This window comes from Rhinolophus sinicus, linkage group LG04 (genome assembly GCF_036562045.2).
Source record: "Rhinolophus sinicus isolate RSC01 linkage group LG04, ASM3656204v1, whole genome shotgun sequence".
NCBI classification, from domain to species: Eukaryota; Metazoa; Chordata; class Mammalia; order Chiroptera; family Rhinolophidae; genus Rhinolophus; species Rhinolophus sinicus.
This window is the reverse complement of record NC_133754.1, coordinates 59833156-59857640: the sequence shown is the minus strand read 5'-3', so window position 1 is coordinate 59857640 and position 24485 is coordinate 59833156. Positions and strand designations below refer to the sequence as shown.

General features: G+C 35.3%; 1 protein-coding gene across 1 annotated transcript in view; it reads left to right on the top strand.

Annotated features, from left to right (window-relative positions):
- Positions 1 to 20680, top strand: part of LOC109452814 (disintegrin and metalloproteinase domain-containing protein 5) — a 50793-nt gene extending 30113 nt beyond the window's left edge. Inside the window, exons 7-11 of the mRNA XM_074331500.1 lie at positions 904 to 990; positions 4394 to 4505; positions 11680 to 11842; positions 13336 to 13386; positions 20569 to 20680. Of these exons, the coding sequence (XP_074187601.1) occupies positions 904 to 990; positions 4394 to 4505; positions 11680 to 11842; positions 13336 to 13386; positions 20569 to 20581 (426 nt within the window). The 3' untranslated portion in view covers positions 20582 to 20680. The remainder of the gene's footprint in view (positions 1 to 903; positions 991 to 4393; positions 4506 to 11679; positions 11843 to 13335; positions 13387 to 20568) is intronic.
- Positions 20681 to 24485: the final 3805 nt, after the last annotated feature.

Here is a 24485-nt window from a genome sequence, read left to right as displayed (position 1 = left end):
CCATTAATCCCCCTCAAAATACTCCCCCTCACTTCCGATACATTTATTTCATCATTCTTGCCACTTTCTGAAGCGGTTCTGGAAGTCCTCTTTTGTGAGGGCCTTCGATTGCGCTGTCATGGCTGCCTCGATGTCCTGAATCATTTTGACTTTGAGAAAGAGCCAGAAGTTGCATGGTGCCAGATCCGGTCAATAAGGTGGATGAGGACACACCATAATGTTTTTGTTTGACAGAAATTGCCGTATACCAGAAGTGATATGTGACATGGAGCATTGTCATGATGGAGGATGATTTATGACACATTTTAAAACAGACCTTCTCTCAACTGTAGCTCACACCCGACTGACTGCACGGAACAAGTTGGAACTTGTCACACACTGTTATTGAGGTTTGACACGCTGCTTCCTGTATTGAATATCCCTTTCTTTATGTTGGATGGCACTGAGCAGCAGCATTCACTGTATTTTGTGATCGCAATGGAAAGGCTTTGTGTCACACATTGCTTCTGGTCTGGCAATTACTGTCAAATAAAAACATGGTAGTGTGTCATTCACCTTATTCACCAGATGTAGCACTGTGCAACTTCTGGCTCTTCAAAGTCAAAATGACCATGAAAGGTATATTTTTTGAATCAATTCAGGACATCAAGGCAGCCATGACAGCGCAAGTAAAGACTCCCGAAAGAGGACTTCCAGAACTGCTTCAGAAAGTGGCAAGAACGATGGGATAAGTGTTTTCAAGCGAGAGGGTGTGTTTTGAGGGGGATTAATGGTAATGTGTCTTTTACTGCAATAATTTTTTTTATTTAAATATTCACCATGTTGTTTGATCACACCTCGTATTATCAATGCACATAATCTGATTGTTTCACTGACTTTATTTTTCACTTCATTTTGTTTTAGTATTGTGTCAAATTTCGTTGTCTAGAGATTAAACACCAGGCTGATTATACGAAGTGCAGCAAATCTGACAATTGCAATGATCATGGAGTAAGTAATTTCAATTTTCATTTTAAGAAACATGCTTTGAAATTTTAATAAATAGTTTGGAGATTTAAAACAAATGATTTGAGCTTTTTCACAATGTGTTTGCCACCAGAACACAGGTGTCTTGAAAACCACTGTTAAATCTAAGCCAAAATGGGAAAGGAAAAGAGTCATATCAACATTGTCATCATTGGACATGTAGATTCAGGCAAGTCTACCACTATTGGCCATCTGGTCTACAAATGTGGTGGGATCGACTAACGAACCATTAAAAAATTTGAGAAGGAGGCTGCTGAGACGAGAAAGTGTGCCTTCAAGTGTGCGTGGGTCTTTGGATAAACTGATAGCTGAACATGGTATCACCATTGGTATTTCCCTTTGGAAATTGGAGACCAGCAAGTACTATGTGACCATCACTGGTGCCCCATGACACAGAGACTTTATAAAAAACATGATTACAGTCAACATCTCAGGCCGACTGTGCTGTCCTCATCGTTGCTGCTGGTGTTGGTGAATTTCAAGCAGGTCTCTCTAAGAATGGGCAGACCTGTGAGCATGCCTTTCTGGCTTACACACTAGGTATGAAACAACTAATTGTTGGTGTAAACAAAATGATTTCACTGAGCTGCTGTATAGCCAGAAGAGATATGAGGAAATCATTAAGGAAGTTAGCACCTACATTTAAAAAGTTGGCTACAAACCTGACACAGTAGCATTTGTGCCAATTTCTGTTTGGAATGGTAACAACATGTTGGAGTCAAGCTAACATGGTTCAAGGGTGTTCAGACTGAATCCGAGTTGTTCTAAGATTTGTGCCTGAGAAGCCACAAGCCTGAAGAACACACTAGTTGGCTGAGTGAGAGACATAGGTTTATTGACACTTACAGACCAGGGAGAGTATCTGGTGGCCTCTGGCCAGAGGGATAGCGCTCTGCATGCAGGCAGAGAAGAAGCAAGGTTATATAGGTACAGCAAAATAAAGAGCATTTCGTGATCATCTGGCAGGTCCTGCAGGCCCCCACTCTCATGTACAGAGTCCCCAGAAGCGGGGAGACTTTGACTGCTGGCCAGTGTAGAGAACTGGCTGTATAATATGCAGCATTCCCGTGGAGCCACGAGACTTTGACTGCCTGCCAGCTCATCTGCCTGTGGGCCAGGTTTCTACAAAGGGATGGAAAGTAACCCATAATGATGGCAATGCCAGTGGAACCATACTACATGAAACTCTGGATTGCGTCCTGCCACCAACTTATCCAACTGAGAGGCCCTTGCCTCCGCCCCTCCAGGATGTCTACAAAATTGGTAGTATTGGATCTTTCTGGGGCCTCCAAAAAAAAAAAAAAAAAAAATTGGTAGTAGTGGTACTGTCCCTGTGGGCCGAGTGGACACTGGTGTTCTCAAACCCAGCAATGTGGCCACCTTTGCTCAACCTTACAACTGCAGTAAAGTCTGTTGAAATGCACCATGAAGCTTTGAATGAAGCTCTTCCTGGGGCCAATGTGGGCCTCAGTGTTGAGAATGTGTCTGTCAAAGATGTTCATTGTGGCAATGTGGCTGGTGACAGCAAAAATGACCCACATGGAAACAGCTAGCTTCAGGGCTCAGGTGATTCTCCTGAACCATCCAGGCCAATTCAGTGCCTGATATGCACCTGTGCTCGATTGTCATGCAGCTCACACTACTTGCAGATTTGCTGAGCTGAAGAAGATTGGTCATCATTCTGGGAAAAAGCTGGAAGATAGCCCAAAGTTTTTGAAAGCTGGTGATGCTCCCATGGTTGATACAGTTCCTGGCAAGCCCGTGTTTGTTGAGTGCTTCTCTGACTATCCTCCTTTGGGCCGTTTTGCTGTTTGTGACAAGAGACAGGCAGATGCTGGGGGTGTCATCAAAGCAATGGACAAGAAGGTACCTGGATCTGGCAAGGTCACCAAATCTGCCCAGAAAGCTCAGAAGGCTAAATGAATATCATCCCCAATACCTGCCACCCCAGTCTTAATCAGTGGTGGAAGAAAGGTCTCAGAACTGTTTGTCTCAAATGGCCATTTAAGTTTAATAGTAAAAGACTGGTTAATGATTACAGTGCATCGTAAAACCTTCAGAAGGAAAGGAGAATGTTTTGAGGACCATTCGTTTTGTTTGTGTGTATGGCAGTTTTTAAGTTATTAGTTTTTACAATCAATACTTTTTAATGGAAACAAGTTGACCAAAAATCTGTGACAAAATTTTGAGACCCGTTAACATAAAGTTTAATGAGAAACATGTGTGTTCTTTTCCTCAACACTGTAACTTCCTATAGTACTACTTAGGTAAAAGACTGAAGAGTTGCCCATAACCTATTTCTGGTGTTATATCTGCTGAAACTTTAGGATTTGATAATTATGGGTTAACTTTTTTTCTAGGTGGGAACTTTGGGGAAGAATTATCTGTTTACATATTTAAAAGCTATGGGAGAGGGTCTGTTGGTGCAACACTTCATAAGTTAGGACAGATAAACAAAGAGTAACTTTGTTTATGTGTAAGCTAGTTTATAAAGGCAAATTCTGTAATAGTAAAGTCCACATGTTGCATATAAAATTTTTTGTAGTCACATCAATATTGAGTAAATTTGTTATGTCAAATTTTAGTTTTCCAGTTATTAGAATGTGAATTCTCATATTTGCAAATACTGAGGTAGTTTAAAGAACCTAAAATGAGGCTTAAATAGTCTTGAGAACTGTCTTGCTACAGTTAATTGTATCCAGATTCTAGGAAAAATAAATGATACTGGAAGTTGAAAAAAAATCACTTGAATGATTTTTAAAATCATTTTCATACTGCTTGGTATCATTTAACAGTCTATAATTTATAACTTTAATCTTATTTTCTTCAGAAATCTTGCCAAACTATTTATTAGAGAATATAAAGTAGAAACATTTAAGGTGATACTGGATGCATAAAAAGTTTGGTAAATATGTGGGGTGGATGTTCTGTAAGTACCATGTGTTACCATATAACCAACATCATCTTATTTTTATAGAGAGAAGACAGAAACTGGTAAATAAAGGTTATTAAAATTTTCATGCTAGTCTTGCTTGTTAATTTAGAGTCTGAGCAGTTTTGTGAAGTTGAGTGGATGATAATTAGTAGCGTATTACTGGTAAATGCCAGTATTTGGGTTTGGCTGTGGGGAGAGTTGAAACAATTTAAAATGACTGATTTGGCAACAGAAGCTAGATGAACTTACTAAAGTATAGACAATTTCAAGAGAAAATTTGTGGAAGTTTGTTGAATTTGTCAATTTAAGATAAATTCTCTAGACTGGGTAAATTCTCTGGAATAAATTATCTGTTGAATAAATATATAATATTAATTGATCTCTATTGAAAACAATCTTTGTTAAAAAATTGTTCTATTTTGATTATTCCAGATTTGCAACAATTTCAACCATTGCCATTGTGACAAAGGATTTGCTCCTCCTCATTGCAAAGCAATGAAAAAAGAATTTGGAAGTATTGATGACGGACACAAAATTAAAACAAGTTAGTGTCTTTAAATTTTTATTAATAAAAGATAATATGTAAGAGAGTAAATTAAAGAATAGGTTACAAGCTAGATTGGAAAACACTTATTTCAACAAACATGGTTTTATTTTCTTTGTAAGGTTTTTAAAAATCTTAGTATAAGTTTGTACTGTTCTTTCTATATCAATATTGACATCATTTACTAACACAAAACATACCCAACATTAGGCACTTTTAAAAGTAGAAATTCCAGGGCATATAATTTGACCGGTTAATTTAAATAGTTCACTTCAGATTGTCTCATATATTTCTGGTTTAAAATAGTGTTAGTAGTCATTGTGATATGAATGCCACTAGAATCTTTCAGGCTGTCTTTTATTACTTTCTCCTGCATTGTAAGGGCTCCAATTTAATCTTTTGAAATTTCCTCTTCTAGATCCCTTTCCAACCCCAACTCTCACTCCCCATCCCACCACCAACGGCCAGGGCTCCTAAGCAATATATAGAGATCGAGATCAAGCTGGCATGGATGAGACTGGGAAGAGTTGGGGGATACTCCCTGTTCCAGAATGTATTGGTGCCCACCTAGAATAACCTAGGAGCAGAAGAGGGCTGTCCACTCTTACTCCCTTTCCTTTTGGGGCAAATAAGTAATGAAACTCCTGGGCAGACGCTTGTAGCTTGGATAGCTTGGGGGTGTTATACCTAGGGTGACCAAATTTCTAGAGAGTTAACAAAGCTATATCATACTGTGTATCAGAACAAAGGAAGGAAAAAAGCATAATAAATTAACATTATTATACACATGTATTATTGCTGTCTTATAAATATATAGAAAAATAGATATTTATTTGAAATTGTACATTATTGTGATTGTTCACTTTTATGTTACTACATAAAAGCTATTATTTAAACAAAAATACAATAGAACTAGTGAACAGTGTCGATTGATAGTAGTTTATACAAGCAATTAAATAAATAATATCTGTGAGCAAAAATGTAACAATATTTTACAATGAAAATATTTTATAATGTATCCTCTGATACAACAATTTATTTTACTCTTTTTACAAACTTTTTACTGGATACTTATTGTATATTTTTGAGATACATAAATGTAAGATGTTTTAAAAGAAGAATATAAATATAATAGGAATAATTAAAGACATACCCTATATTTAATAAAAAATAATGACATGCTTTTTCCTGTCTATTGATACAGTTGATATATTTTTGGCTCTTTCTGTTTCATTGCAATGTTTAAGACATCCTTCTTTTAAGTAATAGCAAAACAAATAGAATCAAATATAAAATTCATTTTGACTTGAAGCTCTACTCATATCCAGCCCATATTTACTAAATTCTGATATCAGTCCATTGTGATGGCATCAAGCTAAGTATCTTCTCAACAAACACATTTGAGCATGGGCTATTTGAGGTTTTATTTACTAGACATAGCAGATTTTTAGACTTGTAGAAATTATTTTACAGCTCTCCAAAAATGTTCATTCACTTTGTTTCTATAGGCTTCTAGTGGTAGACCGGTATCTGTCAATCAGTTCCTTTGCATATTTAAATTCATTATATAGACTATCTATATATAAAATATACATTTTTTATTGATGTATGTATAATTGACTATAATATATTATTAGTTTCAGGTGTACATCATAGTGATTCAGAATTCAAAAACTTTCCAAAATGAACCGCAAAATAGGTGTAGTTACCATCTGTCACTATACATAATTATTACAATATTATTGACTTTATTATCTATACTGTACTTTACATCCCCTTGATTTATTTATTTTATAGCTACAACTTTATACCTTTTGATCCCTTTCACCTATTTAACCCCCCAATCTCTCCTCTCTGTGGTAACTACCAGTTTGTTTCCTCTATCTATGAGTGTGTTTCTGATTTGTTTTGTTTGTTTGTTTTGTTTTTTCAGATTCCACATATAAGTGAAATAAGTATTTGTCTTTCTCTATCTGACTTATTTCACTTAGCATAATACCCCCTAGGTCCATCCATGTTGCTACAAATGGAAAGATTTCCTTATTTTTTATTCCATTGTAATGTATGAGTAGTATTCCATCACACACACACACACACACACACACACACACACACGGGGGGGGGGGGAGAGAGAGAGACACTTACTGCTTCCATATCTTGACTATTGTAAATAATGCTGTAATGAACATAGGGTTGCATATATCTTTTCAAAATAGCATTTTTTTTCCTTGGGATAAATACCCAGAAGTGGAATTGCTGCATGATACGGTGGTTCTCTTTTTAATTTTTTGAGGAAACTTCCTACTGTTTTTTATAGTGGCTGTGCCATTTTATATTCCAACCAAAAGTGTATGAGTGTTCCCTTTCTCTACATCCTCCTTGACGCTTGTTACTTTTTGTCTTTTTGTTAATAGCTATTGTGACAGGTGTGAGTTGATATCTCATTGTGGTTTTGATGTGCCTTTCCCCAGATAGCCTACTCCACCCCTTTGGCTCTGGATAGAGGTCCCACCTCTGAGGCCTTGGGCTGGGGAAGCCTGGCTGGGTGGAACTAATAAGGAGGCCTCACCATCTGAAACCAAAGAGGAGACATATAGCATATAATTATACATGTATGTTATTATTTTCTTATCAATAATAACTAACACAAAATATATTCAATATTAGTCATTTTTAAAGTAGAAATTCCAGAATCTCTGATGTTATCTGTGTCATCTTTGGGGTCATTCTTCTCTTTTCTTGAAAGATAAAGCAGGTTGGCAGCCAAATAGCTCTATTGTCCTATCTTGTTCTCTTTGGTCCAACCTGGATGCATTTCTTCTGATATAATCTTATCTTTATAATCTTATCCTATAATCTTATTTGATATAATCTATTCCTGGCTTCTGCTGAGATGGCTGCTGAGATGGTTCATGTGCATAATCTCTTAATCACATGATTTGAGCCACACCTTTGATATTCTCTTCAGAACAGGTTTTCTCATTTTTTTGCAACATGAATAGGTTGAGTATTCTCCAAATCTTTAACTACTGGTACTTCTGTACTTAACACTTACCTTTTTAAAATTAAATTTATTGGGGTGACAATGGATAATAAAATTACATAGATTTCAAATGTACAATTCTATAATACCTCATCTGTATATTGCATTGTGTGTTCACCACCCAGAGTCAGTTATCCTTCCATCACCGTATATTTGACCTCCTTGACTCTCTTCTCCCACCCCCTCTTCCCCCTTCCCTTTAGGTAACCACTAAACTGTTGTCTATGTCTATGAGTTTTTGTTTGTCTTATTTCTTTGTTGCTTTCAGTTTTATATCCCACATATGAGTGAAGTCATATTGTTCTCAACTTTTCTGTGTGATTTATTTCGCTTAGCATAATAATCTCAAGATCCATCCATGTTGTTGCAAATGACAGTATTTCATGTTTTATTATGGCAAAGTAGTATTCCATTGTGTATATATACATCTTTATCCAATCATTTATCAAAGGACACTTTGTTTGTTTCCATGTCTTGACCATAGTAAATAAAGCTGCAAGTTCTTCAATTCAACTCTTTCCTCTCAAATTTTACTTTAAGCAGTTAGGAGGACTTGGGTTGCACCTTCAACATTTTACTTAAAAATTTTCTCAGCTAATTATCCTGTTTCATGGTTTACAAATTCTATCTTTCAAGTAACACTAGATCACAGTTGAGCCAACTTTGTTGCCATTTTTTAATGCCAATAACTTTTTCTTCTTTGTCTAATTACATATTCCTTTTTTGTCTGAAATCTCACCAGATGCACTTTTAATGTACAGATTTCTACAACACTCTGTTTATGATTATCTGTTATTCTCTAAGAAAATGCAGACATTCTCTCCAGTTCTCCTCTTTTCTTTCTGAGCCCTTACCAGAATCACTTTTAATGTTCATATTTTCATATTTTTACCAACAGTCCCTTCACAGTAATCTAGGATTTTTCTAAAATGCACCTCAAAATTCCTCCAGCTTCTATCCATTAGCCAGTTCCAAAGCCCTTTCCACATTTTTAGGCATTTGTTACGCCAGCACCCTAATTTTCAGTACCAAAATCTGTATCAGTCAGGGTTCTCCAGCAAAACAGGACCAATAAGGTGTGTGTGTGTGTGTGTGTGTGTGTGTGTGTGTGTGTAGAGAGAGAGAGAGAGAGAAAGAGAGAGAGAGATATTATAATGAATTCGCTCATGTGATTATGGAGGCTGACAGATCCCAAATCTGCAGGGTCAGTTGGAGTGCTCGGAGCCCTAGGAGATCTAATAGTATAGTTCCAGTCCAAAGGCCAGCAGATTTGAGACCCAAGAAAAGCCAGTGTCTCAGGTCCAGTCCCCCAGACAGGAAGAATCTTCTCTTATTCTCTGGAAGGTCAGCATATTTGTTTTATTAAGACCTCTAGCTGATTGGATGAGGCCTACACATTATTAGAGAAGGCAATCTATTTCACTCAGTCTAATGATTTAAATGTTAATGTCACTCCAAAACACCCTCACAGAAATACCCAGAATAATATTTGACTAAATATCTGGGCACATGTAGCCCTGTCAAGTTTACATATAAAATTAACCATCACACACTTTAATAGTATTTGTCAGCAGAAAGCTACCAGGTGTTCCTCCCTATAAAATGTTTTTGGCAGGATATATCTGTATGCATAGATTATTTTAAATAAACCGGGAATTCATTGATTAATGGTGGGATAGTTGGTTAGAGAAACTAGGTAATCATTCAAGCTGTGATTTTTTTTTTTTGATTTTTTTTTTTGATTAAAGTTTATTGGGGTGACAATGGTTAGTAAAGTTACATAGGTTTCAAGTGTATAATTCTGCAATACATCATCTATATATCACATTGTGTGTTCACTACCCAAAGTCAGTTCTTCCATCACCATATATTTCACCCTGTTTACCCTCATCTACCACCGCTTCCCCCTTCCCCTCTGGTAACCACTAAACTATTGTCTATGTCTATGTGTTTTTGTTTCTGTTTGTCTTGTTCCTTTGTTCCTTTGAGTTTTATATCCCACATATGAGTCAAGTCACATGGTTCTCGACTTTTTCTGTCTGACTTATTTGGTTAGGATAATAATCTCAAGATCCATCCATATTGTTGCAAATGACACTATTTCATATTTTCCTTTGGCAGAATAGTATTCCATTGTTTATATATACCACATCTTCTTTATCTTATCACCTATAGAAGGACACTTTGGTTGTTTCCATGTCTTGGCCACTATAAATAAAGCTGTAATGAACATTGGAGCACATATATCTTTATGGATAAATGTTTTCAGACTTTTTGGGTAGATACCCAGGAGAGGGATTGCTGGGTCATATGATAATTCTATTCTTAATTTTTTAAAAAAACCTTCACACTGCTTCCCATAACGGCTGCACCAAACGTAAGCTGTATTTTTAACAATACAAAACTGAGATAGCTTCATTCATGAGAAATGTTTCTGCTTACTTAAAACTCTCATATGATTTTTCTGAAATAGATTTGAATGGGAGTTGGGGGGTGAAGAAGGGAAACCTTTGGGAACTGCAGCTGATGGATTCAGGCTCCTCCAGGGAAACGTCCTTTTTTCTCTACCCGATGTTTGACTATAAAGTTTGGGATGAGTAAGATACAGGTTTTGGGGAGTCTGATCTGACAATTAAACCACTGAGTAATAAAGGTTAAGGTAGTTTGAGATAATAAAAGGGAGGAAGTGAAAAGCCATGAATAATTAAATGCCTGGATGATTCCCCAAGGCATTTTTGAAATGAAGTAGAAGAAACTTTTAGGCAGATTACTGGGGACTAGTTTTAACCATTGGAAAATGGAGACCCAGAGTAATTAATTCAATGACAACCACCAAACTGAAAGGAAAGTTAGAAGAAAAATATTTTTTCTTGGCTGTTATTTGTAATGCTTATTAAAACTAGACAGTGTAGGGGAGGGAAGTAAGACCCATTTTTCTGGTGCCTAGAAATCCTATTTATGCTCTTTGAGGCCACCTGGAAATATATTCATCTTCAAATAATCATGTGGTATCATTGATTACCCAAAGACTATACAAGTGGCTGAGAATTGTTGTGCAGTATATAGCCAGAGAAGCTGGTCTCTTCCTCTGATTCAGCAGCTTTCTGATTACAAATGTAACTGTAATCCTTATCCCAGTAATACCGGAACCCCAACCATATGCACAGAACAGACAAACAACAAGTGTTGAACTTTCTACCTTGACCTCACTTGAAAAACCTTATGGGGAAAAAAGGAAAGGTTCCAGGGCAGTCGTAAGAGGAGTATATTGAGACACAGTTATCATTGTCAACTAGAGCTGGAGAGTGGCTCCTCTGCCAGTCAGCTCCTCCATTGTTCTGACTGGCAAAGAAGAGATAGAATGGTATTCCTTATCAAGTAAAAGGAGCAAGCCAACAAACTGTGCAGAAAGCAGAACTTGACGTAGTGTAAATCCGTCAGGGTGGCTAGTATACAAAGAAGTGGACCTGAAAGCCACATAGATTAGATGCTCAGGAATGAATACAGATGTCTGTTGAGAATGAATAGGAACTGGAGGGAAATGTAGATATTAGCACTCGTTAGTCAAAAATGGGTTAATTCCAGGTTTAGCCATGCATTCCGTAAAATGATCCAAGAGACCTTCCTTTTAATAATTTCCTATTGCTACACATTTGATTAAAGAACTCAGTTACATAAGTTATTTAGTGACTGCTCATTTTCAGTTTTGAGAAAAAAAGTTGTAGTAATGTAAGAGAAATTGAATGCCACATTCCCTGGGTTCAATTCTCACATATAGGTACAATCCCAATAATCTCTGTGATACACATGTTTGAACTTTGGAGAAGCTGTATCAGAAGGGAACTGAAGAGATGTTTGCGAGTATTAAACATGTGCTTCATGAAAGAATATTACCTTTACTCAAAGACATCACCATGTGGTGGAAGGTTGAAAACTCAAAATCATCACTAAAGCACTAGTAACAGTTCATTTTATACATTAGTGGTTTTTTTTTTAATTTTATGTATTCATAATATATATGAATGAACCGTTTTGTGTTTGGGAGAAGTGTTGGTAATGATACCCTCTCCATCTTTTCGTTTGGGTAACGAAATCTCAGACATAATTTTAAATGCATATTTTCCATTCCAGGTAAAAGTCTTTTGGAGGAAAGGTCTACGACTCCTCCAAAACACCGATTTCAACTCATTTTCTACATTTCTTTACCTGTTGTGCTCATCATTACTGCTGCTGTTTTAATAAAGCAGGGTAAAACAAGAAAGCGATGCTGCAGAGGTGAAACTGAAAGTGAGAGGTATACACACACACACACACACACACACACACACACACACACACACACATGCATATACATAAATTTTACTCTTATTAAATAAGCCAAGGAAAAAAGTATTCAGGTTTCATCAGGAGTAATCTAAGATTATAGGTAAAGCAATATGAGGAGAGGACCAGGGATACATTTCAAACTGGTTTGGTGTCCGATAGATTTTTTTCTAATTTTACTCATTACTAAAACCATTCACTTTACCATTAGTATCACTTCACAAGGACATATGAGTGCCTTGGGTATTGTGGTTTATTCATCATCTTAATTCACTGACCCTGTCTAAATAGTTATAATGTCCACAAGCTTCATGAGAATAGGTAACATTATATTTCTAGGGCACTTTCAAAAAGTAAATTTTTTACATACAAAGTCTCAGACCAGTGGTAAGCAACTCTATTAAGAGCAAGTCTCTCACCTAGAGATAATGTCTATGAACCTGCCTCCATGTTATTTAGGAAACTAAATATTGGTACTATTAATTTGTAAAGTTATTTCTTACCTAGAAATTACACGTATAGTTCATAATATCAGACTAGGAGACATCATGAAATGGGGACAGAATTACTTGTAGCCTCAGAAAACTTGGTTTTACTTCCTCAATCTTGCATGTAAAATGTATGATCTCTTGAGCAAGTGATTTAATCTTTATGTTCTTAAAATTATTCTCTATAACTCTATAAAATGGGAGATAATAGCTTTCCAATGTGTCATAAACTTTAGGGTACACCAAATTAATAAGTGAAATCACCATATTATCTGCAATCAGTTACACAAATAAACATCATTATTGAGACCCTTATTCATAACTTGCTGTATTTTCCACAGAGGTATTTATCTCTCATTTTATCTTCCAAGAATTGACAAGAAGAGAATACATGAGTATGTATTATAAGAGGAAGAAAGAAATATGTAGAAATATATTGAAAATTTAACACAAAATGTTGACAGCTTGTTAATGGTTTTGGCTTAATTTGACTTGAGGAGTTAGGGATATCATAGAATCATGGGACCTATCTGTACAGATATGGGCTTTTAACACAAATGTTTGAATAAATGTAAAATAAGGAGTGGAGGAGTTAATCAACAAAGCAAGGTGGCTGATGGCATTTGTTCTATATTGAAACAGTATCTGTTACGTTTGTATTATTTTATTTTGTGGGAAGGAGATATTTTATTTCACTTAATGAATCACTCTGTTTCTTTTTTGTATATCAAAATGTACTTTTTTCAATTCTAGTTGACATTCAATATTATTTTATATTAATTTCAGGCGTACAGCATAGTGATTAGACATTTATATAAATTATGTAGTGATCCCCCCTGATCAGTCTAGTACCCACCTGGCACTATACATAGTTATTACAGTATTCTTTGAAAAACATTCCTGATTCAAATAGTCAGTGAATTGTTTAAGATTTTAAAATTTCCCCACTTTAAAATAATCTTTATCAATTTTATAGATCTGTGTCAGAAGAAAGCAGCAGTAACAGCAAGTTATCCCCCAGTACAAGGTACGTGTAGAACAATGTGATTAATCATTTTGCATTGTATGTTTTGATTATTGTTTAGGAACACTGAAGAATTGTTAAATTGAGACCAAAATATTTGTTCATAATATTCTTCATAGTTCTAATTGTACGTTATTTTATAATACTTAACAAATTGGTTTCATGATTATCTCACCCTCTCTTTTCTAACCTACACTAAAGAAATGACTTTTGTGCACCCTCACTAACATTTATAAGTACATAAATTACGGCTTTTTTTTCTTTTTCTTTTAATTAAAGTTTATTGGGGTGACAATTGTTAAATTGTTAGTAAAGTTACATAGAGTTCAGGTGTACAATTCTGTATTACATCATCTATAAATTCCTTGTGTGTTCACCACCCAGAATCAGTTCTCCTTCCATCACCATATATTCGATCCCCCTTACCCTCATCTCCCACCCCCCACCCCCCCACCCCCCTTACCCTCTGGCAACCACTAAACTATTGTCTGTGTCTATGAGTTTCTGTTTCTCATTTGTTTGTCTTGTTCTTTTGTTGTTTTTGGTTTATATACCACATATCAGTGAAATCACGTGGTTCTCTGCTTTTTCTGTCTGACTTATTTCGCTCAGCATTACTCTCTCAAGATCCATCCATGTTGTCACAAATGTTCCTATATCATCTTTTCTTACCGCCGAATAGTATTCCATTGTGTATATATACCACAACTTCTTTATCCATTCATCTATCGAAGGACATTTTGGTTGTTTCCATGTCTTGGCCACCGTAAACAAAGCTGCAATGAACATTGGAGCACACGTGTCTTTATCTCTAAATGTTTTCAGATTTTTTGGGTAGATACCCAGGAGAGGGATTGCTGGGTCATATGGCAATTCTATTTGTAATTTTTTGAGGAACCTCCACACTGCCTTCCACGGCGGCTGCACCAGTCTGCATTCCCACCAACAGTGTATGAGGGTTCCTTTTTCTCCACAGCCTCTCCAACATTTGTTACTATTTGTCTTGTTGTTGATAGCCATTCTGACTGGGGTGAGGTGATATCTCATTGTGGTTTTTATTTGCATTTCTCTGATGATTAGTGATGTTGAGCATTTTTTCATATGTGTATTTGCCATTTGTATGTCCTCTTTGGAGAAATGTCTCTTCAAGTCCTCTGCCCATTTTTCAATTGGGTTGTTTGTTTTTTTGTTGTTGAGTTGCATGAGTTCCTTGTATATTCTGGATACTAGCCCCTTATCGGAGGCACTGTTTGCAAAAATCTTCTCCCATTCAGTTGGTGGCCTCTTTATTTTGTCAATGGTTTCTTTTGCTGTGCAGAAGCTTTTAAGTTTCATATAGTCCCATTCGTTTATTTTAGCTTTTACTTCCATTGCCTTTGGAGTCAAGTTCATAAAATGCTCTTTGAACCCAAGGTCCATAAGTTTAGTACCTATGTTTTCTTCTATGCAGTTTATTGTGTCAGGTCTTATGCTTAAGTCTTTGATCCATTTTGAATTAACTTTGGTACATGGTGACAAATAGCAGTCCAGTTTCATTCTTTTGCACGTGGCTATCCAATTCTCCCAGCACCATTTATTGAAGAGGCTGTCTTTGCTCCATTGTATGGTTTTAGCTTCTTTGTCAAAAATTATCTGTCCATATTTATGTGGTTTTATTTCTGGGTTCTCAATTCTATTCCATTGGTCTATGTGTCTGTTTTTCTGCCAATACCATGCTGTTTTGATTATTGTGGCCCTGTAGTACAAGCCAAAGTCAGGAAGTGTGATACCTCCATTATTGTTCTTTTTCTTAAGATTGCTTTGGCTATTTGGGGTCTTTTGTGGTTCCAAACAAATCTGATGATTTTTTGTTCTATTTCTTTAAAATATGCCATTGGGATTTTGATGGGGATTGCATTGAATCTGTATATTGCTTTGGGTAATATGGCCATTTTAACTATGTTGATTCTTCCAATCCATGAGCACGGAATGTCTTTCCATTTCTTTGTGTCTTCTTCAATTTCTTTCAAAAATGTCTTATAGTTTTCAGCATATAGGTCTTTCACATCCTTGGTTAAGTTTATTCCTAGGTATTTTATTCTTTTTGCTGCAATTGCAAAAGGAATTGTTTTTTGTATTTCTTTTTCTGAGATTTCATTGTTAGTATATAGGAAGGCAATGGACTTTTGTGCGTTGATTTTGTAGCCGGCAACTTTACTATATTCGTTGATTGTTTCTAATAGCTTTTTGGTGGAGTCTTTAGGGTTTTCTATATATAGCATCATGTCATCTGCAAAGAGTGATAATTTAACTTCTTCATTCCCAATTTGGATATTATGGCTTTTTTTTTGAGCATTGGGAAGGAGCACTTACATCTTGATGACATTTTACTGCTACATTGAAAGGGGACTGATGTTGTAAAGGATGCCATATATACTTATACTATTATCTCAGACTAAACTTACTCTTAATGAGATGTCAAGCCTGGTAGTTTTCATTTATTTTACTACATCTTCATCTGGGTAGGTAAATTTAGAGATCAGACTATGAAATAATCAAACATAACATTTTATAAAATTAGATATTTCATCTGTATTAGTAGTATATAAAATTTTCCCTTAGAAAATGATGGATAAAATTTTATAAAAAGAGAGAATATTTCAATAGCATCCAAGATGATTTTTCAAGTTCTCTCTTCATCCTTATGGTACAAAGTTGCACACTGACTATGATCTTCGTGTAACAGATGTTAAGATACATGTCTGAAATGAGAGAATTCCAACTAGGAATTCAAATTTTAAGAAAAGCACTATTAAGTATGCACAGTACCATCCTAACACTACTGTCAAGGCAGACTGGTTTAGGTTCTACAAAAATTCGGCATTTCTCTGCTTTTTAGGCAGCAATTTAATCCCTTTAATCACAATGAAATCCCTATCACAGGACAGAGAATGATCAAATGTGTTTTTTATTCCCCTTATAATCTGTATCAAAAAGGTATAAAAAGCACTCAATGCCCTCAAGACAGTGGATGGAAAGAAATAATTAAGGAAAGAGCAGAAATAAATGAAAAGAAAAATCAACAATTAATCGAAGACAAAAGCTGATTCTTTGTAAAGATTAATGTAATTGTTTAAAAATTAGCTAATAGTTCAAAATAAAAAGAGAAAGGATTTAAATGGTCAATATCAGATACTAACATGGCATATTTTTGATCTTTTGGGCATTAGAAGAAAGGAGGCTACTAGCAACAACTTAGAATCAATAAATTCAAAATTTTAGATGCAAAGCACCTGTGGAGTGTGGTGCTGGTATAAAGACGATAAAGACCAATGGAGCAGAATGGAGAGCCCAGAAATCAACCCACACATATACGGTCAACTGACCTTTGGGAAGGGAGCCAAGGATACACAATGGGGAAGGATAGTCTCTTTAACACACGGTGTTGGGAAAACTGAATATCCACATACAAAAGAATTCTGAAATTGGACCCTTACCTAAAACCATACACAAAACTCAATGCAAAATGGATTAAAAACTTAAATGTAAGACCTGAAACTGTAAAACTCATGGAAGAAAACACAGAGGAAAAACCTCATTACATTGGTCTTGGGAATGATGTTTTTGGATTGCCACCAAAAGTACAGGTAACAAAAGCAAAAAATAGACAAGTGGTACTATGTCAAACTAAAAAGCTTCTGCACAGCAGGAGAAATATTCAATAGATTGAAAGGAAACTTAAAGAATGGGAGAAAATGTTTGTGAACTATGTATCAAGTAAAGGGTTAATTGTCAAAATATGTAAGGAACTCCTACTGTCAATCCCCCAAAACTGATAACCTGATTTAAAAATGGGTTAAAAGACTTGACTAGATACTTCTCCCAAAATGTCACAATAATGACCAACAAGTATATGAAAAGATGGTCAGTGTTACTAACAACCAAGGAAATGCAAATTGCTGTTATCAAAAAAACCAAAAGTCAACAACTGTTGGCAAGGATGTGAAGAAATTGGACCCATTTTGTGCTGTTTGTGGGATGCAAAATACTGCACCTACTATGCAAAGCTGGTGAAGATTCTTTAAAAACATTAAAAATAGAACTATTGTATGGTCTAGTAATTCCACTTCTGGATATTTTTTTATTAAAAAAGTTGAAATCAAGATCTGAAAGCTACATTAGCATTCCCATGTTCATTATAGCACTATTTAAAATATTCAAGATGTAGATAGAAAGTAAATGTCCATCAACAGATGAATGGATAAAAAAATGTGGTATATACATGCAGTGGAATGTTGTTCAGCCATAAGAAAGATGGATCCTGCATATGTGATAACATAGATGAAACTCGAGGACATTACGCTAAGGGAAATATGCCAGTTACAGAAGGACAAATAACTGCATGATTTTACTTATATGAGGTATCTAAAAAGGTGAAACTCATGGAATCAGAGAGTAGAATGGTGGTTGCCTCAGACCGGGGTTAGGGGAAGATGGGAGTGTTGTTAATCAATGAGAATAAAGTCTCAATTATGCGATATGAATAAGTTCTAGAGATCTGCTGGACAACATCGCCCCTATTGTTAACAATACAGTGTTGTGCACTTAAAAATTTGTTAAGAAAGTAGACATCATTTAAGTTTTTTTACCACAATATAAAATTTTTAAAAATGTAAGAAGTTTTGCTTCCCAAAAGACTTCCATATAAAAGGAAAAAGAAATGCCCCAATGTGGGGGAAAGTTTTCATAAACATATTTCCAATGAAGGACTCATATTCAGAATGTATACAGAATATCTATGAATCAATAACAAAAGGTGGGAGAACCTAGTAGGCAAAATATTTGAAGAGATACTTCTCAAAAGATGATATCAAAGAAGCTCAAAACATGAAATTACTCAACATCATTACTCATCAGAAAAACACGATCTGAAATAAGAATGAGGGTCCCCTGTGCTCAGATTGAAATAACTGACATCAATGGTTGGTGAGAATATCAAGCAACTAGGACTCTCACACATTGCAGGTGGGAATATACATTAGTCCAGTATACTTTTTATTACCATTCAGCAGTTTAGGATCTTCTAAACTATTAGGTTTCAGTTAAATTTGTAACTTATATTTTCATTTTAAAAAATACTATACCTGTCATATTTAAATTTTATATTTACTTTATAATTAACTCAATGAGTATTCCTAGAATTATGACAAAGGAAATTTCCTATGAATTTTGAGTCTGATTATCTAAAATACTTTTCTTTTTTTTTCCATTTAACTTGAAGATGACTGTCTCTACTTCTCCCTCTTTTGAACTTTTAATTTTAAAGCTTATGCTCTTCTTTTCCACAATCAGTAATTTATGTATATGTAAGTTTCTGTATAGTTAACATAAACTCAATCAAAATACTTTTTGAGTACATGGGTAGAGAGAATTGAGAAAAAGATTCTGAAATTCATACGAAAGGAAAATAGGGGTAGCCAGGTAAATTTTAGTATTAGTATTAAACTAATAATGAATTAAAATACACAGCATTTTATTTTCAAAATGTGTCTTTTGAATTTTTAATGTAATATCAATATTTATTAAAATATCTAAGATACCTTAGTAGATATATGAATTAAGGATACATTTCTCATAATTACAATACCCAAAGATAATTTCCATTAATCATATAGATGCATAGTTTTAAAATGGTTTTCTAAGTAAAACCTATCCTTTTTTTTCAACTTAGAGACTATTAGGGACAACTTTTCATATCTTAAAATATAGGCCTATATCATTCTTTTGTGACATATAGTTTTCAATCTAAAAAATGAAAAATCCGTTCATATGAATATTTAGACGACTTCCAGTTTTTCATTGTTACAAATACCCTCTAAATAATATCCTTATTTGGTTACACACTTTGGAGCAATTGTCCAATTATAGCCTCAGGATAAATCCCTAGAGAGAGGTAGATCAAAGCATAAATATGTAGACTCTTGTCGTTTATTGATAGCTATTGCCACATCACCTAGTTGTAATGATCACCATCAATCCATTTGTATCAAGTTGTAAATTCGTAAGGTTTTGTTTTTAGTCATTTGGACATGTGTGTGGTATACTTTCTCAGACATAGCATATCTTAAATTTTACGTTTATTTTACTGTCCTATTGAATTTTTTTTTTATTTTCAACTATGTCATTTAGTAATGAGCTATTTCTATAAAGAAGATGGCATAGAAGTACAAAATATACAATATAACCACACAGAATTAGAGGTATTTTTGAGACTCCCTTTAGTATGAGGAGTGCTTCGTATATTTTTACCTTCTTCCCTCTTTCATTCCACTGATTTTTTCTGTTATAAGGGGATTTTTAGATTCATTAACCCCTTGTTAATAAATTCCTGTTTTTTAAGCATTATTTATCTTGGTTCCAGAAGTATTTTGTCATTTTCAGTTTTGTACTTAAGTTTACAACAAACATTTTAATTTTATTTGATGCTTAACTGGTTTCATTTTTCATAATTCTGAAGGGTAATTTTAGATTTCAATGACATTAAGATCCTTTTCCATCCAGAGACCTTGGAATGCCCAACTCTTGCCTTGACTCTCCTCTCTTAATTCATTCAATAAATTGTGTATGTGAATGTCTGAACCATTCTGCTTCTTATTACAGAAGTAATAAGTAATAAACATTCATCTAAAGAATATAGGTATGCAAAAGAATGAAATCATCATCATCATTAACCTTAGCACCTAGTATGATCTTTGTTAAAATATTTCAGTATATAGATGTACAGTGTGTGTGTGTGTGTGTGTGTGTGTGTGTGCATGTATGTTGGTGTTTTTGTGTTTTATAAAATGTGATTGTACTTAGAATCATGATGATTTTTTCCTCTTTCTAAATTAAAATCAGTTCATGTACTTAGAATGGAAATGTCAAGGCAATTTGCTTCATTGACTTAAATAGTTAACCAAACATGGATAAATAAACAGAATATTTTAGAAGGCCACATCTATTACAAAACTATTTGCGGTTGAGGTAACAAATAATTGTTTTTTCTGGAACTAGTTTTCATTTCCTTGATCCTTTCCTTTCGATGACACATGTCTTTTAAATGACTTGTGTTAGAAATATGTTAGCTCAGGGAAAACCAAAAAAGTAACACTGGTATTTTGTTTGTGTTTTTTGTTTTTGTTTTTGTTTTGCTTTCTCTTACAGTGGCAGTCTCTAACAACCTTGGCCTGGAGAGAGGATCGTACCAAATAAATTATCAGAAACTGACCCTAAACCAAAAAGGAAAAAAAAACATAATTTCTTCCTCACCACTGGTGTCACTACTGGAGGTTTAGGTTATGAAATAATAAATCATCTGCACCTGAATCAACTGAATTATGTGTGGTGTCTTCACTGTATTTTCAGTCTCCACTTTCACCCTATCTATTCCAATTTGAATCAAGGAAAGGCTCTGAGTCAGGTGAAAGCAGCCTAACATCCTCATCCCATGAAACCAAGAGGGCCTACCAGTTCAGCCTCATGACTCAAGGATAAAGAGTATCCCTTTTCCTTTCTCCTCTTTAGGTTGACCTGAATCTCCCTCCTTCATTCTGAGCTTCCTCTTTCCCTGCAGAGATCCTAGGTGGCCCGTGACTTGTCCCAGTGACATTTACTCAGATAGGCTCTGCTTGCAGTCCTCCTCTTGTTACACTGCTTCTCCGTTTTGAAAACAGCACACCCTCTGGAGTGTGTTGAGATACTTGTTACGAAGAGTACACTTATCACGAAGCTAAGGAGGCAAAAGCTTCAGGGCCACTTGCTTGCATAGGTTCTTTTCAAAGTCATGGGCCTAATTTTATATTCTTTTCCTTAGAGAGTTCATCAAGTTTTATACAGTTCAGGCCCCACTGAACCTGTATCTGCGTATTCACTAGCTGACTTAGAGTGGTGAGGAGCTGGAAGGCAGTTCATATCAGCTTGTAAGAGCTGATCATTAAACTATTATAAATTTTGCTCTTATCAGAAATGAAAGCAGTGTTGGTTAGGATGTGGAGAAATTACAACCATTGTATATTATTGGTGGGAATGCAAAATGGTACAGATGTTATGGAAAAAAGTATGGCAGTTCCTCAAAAAAAATTAAAAATAGAACTATCATATGATCCAACAATCCCGAAATTCTGGGTATATATTAAAAAATATTGAGTTCAGGATCTCAAAGAGATATTGGCATCCTGTGTTTAGTCACAATAGTCAAAATGTGGAGACAATTTAAATATACATCAACAGATGAGTGCATAAATAAAATGTGGTATATGCATTCAAGGGAATACTGTGCAGCCTTAAAAAAGAAGAAATTCCACCATTCCACTTATATGAGGTATCTGAAATAGTCAAATTCATACAATTAAAGAGTAAAATGGTGGTTTCCAGGGGCTGAGAGCAGGGGAGAAATAGGGAGTTGCTAATCAATGGGCATAAAGTTTCAGTTAAGTAGGATGGATAAGCTCTAGACATCTTCTGTACAACTCTGCACCTGTAGTTCACAATAGTGTAGTGTGCACTTAAAGTTTGTTAGGAGGGTAGATCTCATGTTAAGTGTTTTTACCACAATAACATTTTTGAAAATTCAGAAGCTTTGTGAGTCAGTTGTTAAACAGCCATTATTAAAAACATTATATCAATTTAAATATATTAAAAACTAATACTCAAAACCAATCATTAATTTTATTATATAAGGTCTGACAATTAAACTCGCAAACTGATCCTAGAAAAAGTGCTACATGCCCATTGCTGAATATCACTATAGTCACCTTCAAGGGACACCCCTTGGGAAGCTATGAACCAATGCCAACATCTAGTCCACACTTCAAAGCAATTTTGGAACTCTCTTTCTGGAATGGCCGTCAGAGCTGTCATCCGTTTACCCTTGATGTCTTGAATGTCATCAAAATGTCTTCCTTTCAATATTTCTAGTATCTTCGGGTAAAGAAATAAGTCATTGGGGTCCATATTAGGTGAGAAGGGAGGGTATTCCAATACAGTTATTGGTTTACTGGCTAAAAACTCCCTCACAGACAGTACCGTGTGAGCTGGTGCATTGTCGTGATTCAAGAGCCATGAATTGTTGGCGAAAAGTTCAGGTCGTCTTAAATTTTTCACATAGGCTTTCAGCACTTCCAAATAGTAAACTTGGTTAACTGTTTGTCCAAATGGTACAAATTCATAATGAATAATCTCTCTGATATCAAAAAATGTTAGCAACATTGTTGCAACAAGTTTGCAAACCTAATTGTGAGACCTGTATTTTACTCTTAGCATTGTTCTTGAGGTTATGGCTATTGGATTTGTATGGTGAAATTACTATATTTTGGTGTGCTACTCATGTCTCTTCCCAACTCTGCCTCTAAAAATATCAAGTAGCCGCTTGAAATCAGCCTTCACTGAAACCGATAAACCTGTAAGTCCGGATCTTATTTTTTTTCCAGAGAGATAGCTGTGTAATATTCATGAGCACACCACTGTCCTTGTAGGTATCTCAACTTCTATTTTTACCTTTTCAATACCTTATTTGAGGTGCATTTCTGTCATGGCTCTAATCTATCTCCAACTCACCCTGGACAAGAATACCCAATTGCTGGTCCCTAGGATGTTTGGCATGGGTTGGCAGAGCCTAGGAGCCACACCTGTAGGAAGCAAAGAATGTGTATTTCAGATGTGCTTTCTGTTATGGAGAGTGGAGAAGCTGCTAGGAGGCACTATTGTTACACCACCAAAAAATGACAAGGGTATGGAGTCTGTTGTCTAAGGATAACTTTACTCTGCCTTTAGGGCTTTTTAAATGCTGATGAGCTGGGAGATCTGAGGACCATCATGTGGGGCAGATATTTAACAGTCATTGTGATTACCAAACTTATGAAAGCCTAAGATAAGTGAAATATTTAAGCAGCTCTGGGTCAGGGTGAGTTTGGGACTTCTTATAAAGCAGCATTTCTACTTTCACTGACGCTTATGCTGAAATTGTAGAAAGAAGTGAGGAGCAAAGAAAGTTTCAAAGATAGAGATGTCTTACAGAAAAATCTTTTTGCCTTTAAAATTGTAAAGGGAGATAGATTCTGCAAAAATGAGGATGTTGCTAAAGTAAAATGTTTTGCATCTTGTAAGAAAACTTCTCTGTTACTCATAATTACATACAAATTGTGTAAAAGGCTAGTGAAAATTTGGAAATCATGTAGTTGTGTAATATTTTGAGGATTCTTATTCCTAATTTGGAAACATAGAGCTTAGAAATTCTGTATCAGTGAAAATCTGTGCTGTTATGCAGGTATACTCTGGTATGAAATTGTTATTTAATAATAGATGTAAGTTCTCAGAAATCAAAATGTAAAACCATTTCCTCATTGCTTAACTGCAGATAGTCTTTGCTCCCTGGCAGTTTTCTGAAATTACTCTGGCAAAATCAACACTTAACCTATGCAGTGTAAAGTTCTATAAATTCCTTTCAGTTCTTGTTTTTTCTCCCTTTCTTAGTTGATATTTGATTATTCCTCATTTGAAAGTTGCTTCTTCTTTCATTTCTGAAAATTTCCATCTCTTCTGATTGCCAGTTGTGTATCTGTCTCTGATAATTTGCTTTGTTACCATCCACTTATTTGTCTTTAAATGTTGGTGTTACTCACCCTTGACTTCCATCTCTTTTTATTGCATACAAGTACTTCATAACTAACTGTGTGCATTACTACTACTTGGGGAGAGTTTCCAAAATACTCATTCTGAAGCACTAATACTAGAAATTCAGATTCAATAGGATATTTCTCTGATACTGCTGGTTGTCCTTTTGATGTAAAATACTCCTTATTGCTACGAACTTAAATATACCTATATAGAGATCAATGTTTTATCTGAGTGCACATGCCTACCTAAATTCCTAGAACTGGACACAGATTGCCAAGATAATTCTTGTTGGTGTTTGTACCTGTTCCTGAGTGTGTTATGCAAGGTCATTCTTTGAATTCCTGGGAAAAGGAAGAGGCCTACTTAAACAGGTAGAGCTCAGGTTGTGCAGTGTACTCACATGTGGACCACCAAAGGGAAACATACAGAGCATGCTTGCATCTTCAGAATACAATGAGAAACCAGGA